The sequence below is a fragment of the Babylonia areolata genome, chromosome 4 (assembly GCF_041734735.1).
Source record: "Babylonia areolata isolate BAREFJ2019XMU chromosome 4, ASM4173473v1, whole genome shotgun sequence".
NCBI classification, from domain to species: Eukaryota; Metazoa; Mollusca; class Gastropoda; order Neogastropoda; family Buccinidae; genus Babylonia; species Babylonia areolata.
In genome coordinates this window covers 49,893,539-49,898,196 of record NC_134879.1, presented here as the reverse complement: position 1 = coordinate 49,898,196, position 4,658 = coordinate 49,893,539, and the positions used below count along the sequence as shown (strand labels likewise).

The window sequence follows — 4,658 nt, the reverse complement described above, 5'->3', positions numbered from 1 at the left end:
TACATAAGGCTTCATCAAGCTACAGTCAAAAATTATATGCTCAATTGTCAGGTTACTAAAGCATATGCACTTGACATTAGAACAATACGTGGTCCGTAATGAATTTCATAATAGTATGAGAGCTAAACTCAGAATTGGTCTGCGAATCGGACCAAAGTCTGAGAGAGTCAACTGACGAGGTTTTAGACTTGAATTCAAGCACCTACAAAAGTCTCTCTTTAGTATATTGCTTATTTCCTTGTATGACAATGGGCAATATACTTTTATACTATCTATATGATTTTTTGCTCCCCTTTTTGCTGCCCTGTCTGCTTGGTCGTTATAAAGGAATCCAGTGTGGGATGGTATCCAACAAAAATCAACATTTGTACCCTTCACAAATACCTAATTTTAAACAATAAATCTTCTCTTTGATTATTCTCAAAAAGGAGCAAATTTTTTAAAACAGATTGAGAATCAACACAAAATAGGATATTACTTACTATGATTGGTATATCAACAAGATGATTTAAAGCCATATGGATGGCCACCAATTCAGCTGTAAAAATTGAATGCCCCTTACCTAAATAACATGATTTTTCTGTTTTTAGGTCAGGAATGACAAAAGCAGATCCTGCACTGCTATCATCCAGGACCGAGCCATCAGTGTAAACTTTTAAATGATAATCACGCCAAAATTTTCTTCTAATTCAATTCTGACAGATGCTGCTATTATATGTGGAGATTCTCCTTTTGTTGTGTCAGAAGCACATATGTTGACGTTTGCTTTTGTTAACTCCCATGGAGGGACAGGTGGCACCCAGAACACGAGGTGCCATATCATGCAAATCAATGTCTGAAAATTTTAAAATATCTGACACATACTATGTGCGAATGGTTTGTAGATTTGAATTATTTTGTGCATTTTTTTTGAAAATCAATATCAGACCTAATATTTAATTCCTCAAAATCATCTACTGCTGTACATCTCAGAATGTATTTAGCAGAACTTAATTTTCTGATTTCATCTAGTGGTAGAATACCTGCAAGCTTATTGGCTTCTGAGGTCTTAGTATGTACAGGTACCCCTAAAGCCAGTTTCACAGCTTACTGTCAATTATTCGGAGTTTCTTTAGAAAAAGTTAAAACGTGATGAATTTATAAAGGAGCAAATCGACAGAGAAAAAAAAAAAAGTTTGTCAGAAGTGGGATTCGAACCCACGCCTGGAGAACCAGACTGCGACCTGAACGCAGCGCCTTGGACCGCTCGGCCATCCTGACACCTGTTGGAGATACGGTAAAACATTAATATTAAATTATAGCATGCTTGAAAAGTCCCCCCCCCCTTTTTTTTTTGATAAACATTTTCTTTTTCTCTCTTTGTTTCTGCTTCCTCGTCGACTTTTTTGTGTTCTCTGCAGATTTTATAAAGCATTTTCTTTTTCTTTCGGAATGACGCCGTATTTCCGCATGCCTTTAAAAAGAGCCACGTCAGTTTTCCATGCACCATTCATGACAGGTTAACTCTTCCTCTGACGGTGTCAAGCTATCGAGAGTTATCCCTCTGCAACATGGCATCGCTGTTACTTTCAGTTGCTGTGGTGGTTATATTAACTTCGCCGTTTGCGACGGCCGAGAAGACAGATCCATTGATCAGAGTGACAGACGACAATTGGAAAGTTGTGCTTGAAGGAGAATGGATGGTTGAATTGTAAGTAATCGGCGACTGTGGCACGGGACCCGTTTTTTGTGTGTTTTTTTTTCTTTCCGGGAACTGTCAAGTGACTACAAAAATAGGAATTATGATTTTCAGTTTGTGTAGGAAAAGGAAAGTAGTATTATCCAAGCTCCAGTACCAAGCTCCAGCATAGCGATTTTATGAATTTCATGTAAGTGTTGCTGAAATTAGAAAAAATTAAAAAGGGCAGAGATACGGTCTCGTATAGTTTTTGTCCATGCACAAAAGTAATCCCTATGCATTACAAGGACAGCTAGTACTTCAGATCTCAGGATTCCACAGATGTATTATGATTTTACTTGCATTAGTGAATATCAATTATCAGTCCGCACTCTGATCATTATTTTACGTACAGGGTGTGCCTGGTGGGTGTGTGTTTCCATAATCCACTGAATGCTGGCATGGGTTATTGGGGTATAAAACATGCACACACACACACACACACACACACACACACACACACATATGTGTGTGTGCGTGTGTGATATGATATATGCACAGGATTCTAGCAGCTCTGCACGATAACCAGGGTTATTAGAAAATGAAAAAGAAAAAAATCTGCCCTCAATATACCAGGTCCTGATGTCAGGATTGAGCCCAGAAAATCCAATGCTAGTCTTACACTTATATAAAGTATCATGCTGTCTATGTGTACATGTAACGTACAATGTATAATGTATGCTTTAAACATACTGTATCGAGTCTTCAAACTTTGATCGTTTTTATATCTTTTTTTTTTTTTTTAATACTTGATAAGTTTAAATCCTATGATTACTAGAAAAAAATCACATGCTAATTAGCAACAGCCATATGATTATAGCCATATAGGTCTTCTTGATTTTTCCTTATGAAGACAAGTCAAATGAGATCAACAGATAAATATTTATGTTAACACATGGCCTAGTGTTCATGCAGTGTGTTATACTTTTTTATAGTTTGATTTAATACCTTATTATTTCTTATAAATTCAGAATTGAATCTTGGGTGGGAGGGGGGGTGAGGAGGTGGAAGAGAGGAGTGAGTATCAGTGGATCAGTTGTCTGTGTTGATGTAACTGTACACAATGTATATATTTCAGCTTGTTATAACTTAATTTAAGTGTTACCAAATCCCTGTGATTTCACCAGTTTTGGTGAAAAGTCAGCCATTGTTTCTTGAAAATGAATTTTAAAAAATCAAACAAACAGAAGAAAATCTGCAATGAACAGTAAAACAGCATGAGCAGAGGAATGCAGAAATACCTCAAAAGGTGGACATTTAATTTTAAGCAACAGATGGATTCTAGAAGACTTGATATGATGAATGCCAATGATTGGGAATATCTTAAAGAAATGCAATTCTGCAGCTAAAGAAAACACGCAAGATCATACACAAAAGTTAAAAAAAAAAAAAAAAAAAAAGACAGAAAAGACAGAGAACTCTGAAAATAGCAGGAATTGGGCCCGGGATGAGCGTATTCGTTTAAAAATAAAACATTGTGCCAAATGCCATATGTTAAAACTAAAAGATCATTTATTAGATCCGCACTATGTCCCTGCACAGACTGATATGTTTGATTTGTTTTCTGCTGTCACATGTCATGATTCAGACTTATTTATCATTTTATTTTATGCTATTGTTTATGGTTAAAAAAAAGCATTAATAATTGATATCTATCATGTGTGTGTCATAATTCATGTTATATATTTTGTTTCTGAATGTGTCCCCAGCATGGCTCCATGGTGTCCGGCCTGTCGGTCATTCAAGTCCACCTGGCAGAGTCTGGCAGAGTGGAGCAAGGACCTGGACATGAAGGTGGGAGTGGTGGACGTGACAGAAAGTCCAGGTGAGGGGGAGGAGTATAGTGTTTTAATCAATGTTCTCAATTTACTCGAAAAGCATCTTGGGGTAGCTAGCCCCCTTATCTCTAGGAGGAAAGTGGTAGAATGGTTAAGATGCTCAGCTGCCTATATAGAGAGTCCGTGAGGGTGTGGGTTCGAATCCCGCTCTCGCCCTTTCTGCCAAGTTTGACTGGAAAATCAAACTGAGTGTCTTGTCTTTCGGATGTGATGATAAATGGAGATCCCGTGTGCAGCATGCACTTGGCACACTGTAAAAGAACACATCACAACAAAAGTGTTGTCCTTTGGCAAAATTATGTAAAAAGAAATCCACCCTGATTGGTACACAAATATATAAGCATGCACTTAGGTTATGTTGCTGTCAGGCCTCTGCCTAGCAGATATGGTGTAGTGTATATGAATTTGTCCAAACGCAGTGACACATCATTGAGAAAGTGAAACTGAAACTGAAACTCAATTTATCAGTGGACTTTATGTTAATATGTGTTGTACAGATTTATTATATATTTTTATATACATTGAAAAATAAAATCACCTTCTTTGAGACAGATCAGCTTGGCACATGAAACGCCAAAGCATTGCTATGAAACCACATAGTTTTCACAGTTTGCACTTAATACAAAGTGGCTATTAAATAACTTAACCCGGAGAGTGCGATGAGCCACGATCGTGGCTTTCCTGGTAAAGTGCGATGGGCCACGATCGTGGCTCTGTTTACATAAGGTCCGACATCGTACGGCTATACTCGGCAGCCTTCGTAAAACTGCCTCGTTCTGGTGTTACTGCCTCCCTGCTTGTGTTTGCACAAACTTTGACTGAGTTTATAAGGCCAGATCTTCGTATTTTTGTAAACAATGAGTGACAATGAAGTTGACAAAACTCAGGAAATGAGTGACCTTGTCACTAGTGATGATTCGTTTGCTGACAGGGATTCTGGTGAAAACAGCTTTTTTTTTTACACTTGGGCATGCTGGCTTGCTTGTTCAGTTGTTGTTCATTCAGTTTTGTGTCTCCAGCCACAAAAACTGGGGGGTGGGCGATGGGGGTGGGGAGGGGTGGTAAAGTGGGTTAGGCATGGGTCTATTGCGATTTCTTGACCA

At 38.1% G+C, this 4,658-nt stretch overlaps 1 protein-coding gene and 1 non-coding gene across 2 annotated transcripts in view; one reads left to right on the top strand and one right to left on the bottom strand.

Moving 5' to 3' along the window:
* Positions 1-1,176: 1,176 nt before the first annotated feature.
* Trnal-cag (transfer RNA leucine (anticodon CAG)) lies at positions 1,177-1,260 on the bottom strand. Its single transcript has one exon. It is a non-coding gene; the product is annotated as a tRNA-Leu (tRNA).
* A 228-nt stretch (positions 1,261-1,488) lies between these two features.
* The window catches only part of LOC143281266 (thioredoxin-related transmembrane protein 1-like), a 14,062-nt gene continuing 10,892 nt past the window's right edge, over positions 1,489-4,658 (top strand). Inside the window, exons 1-2 of the mRNA XM_076586384.1 lie at positions 1,489-1,690; positions 3,427-3,542. Of these exons, the coding sequence (XP_076442499.1) occupies positions 1,551-1,690; positions 3,427-3,542 (256 nt within the window). The 5' untranslated portion in view covers positions 1,489-1,550. The remainder of the gene's footprint in view (positions 1,691-3,426; positions 3,543-4,658) is intronic.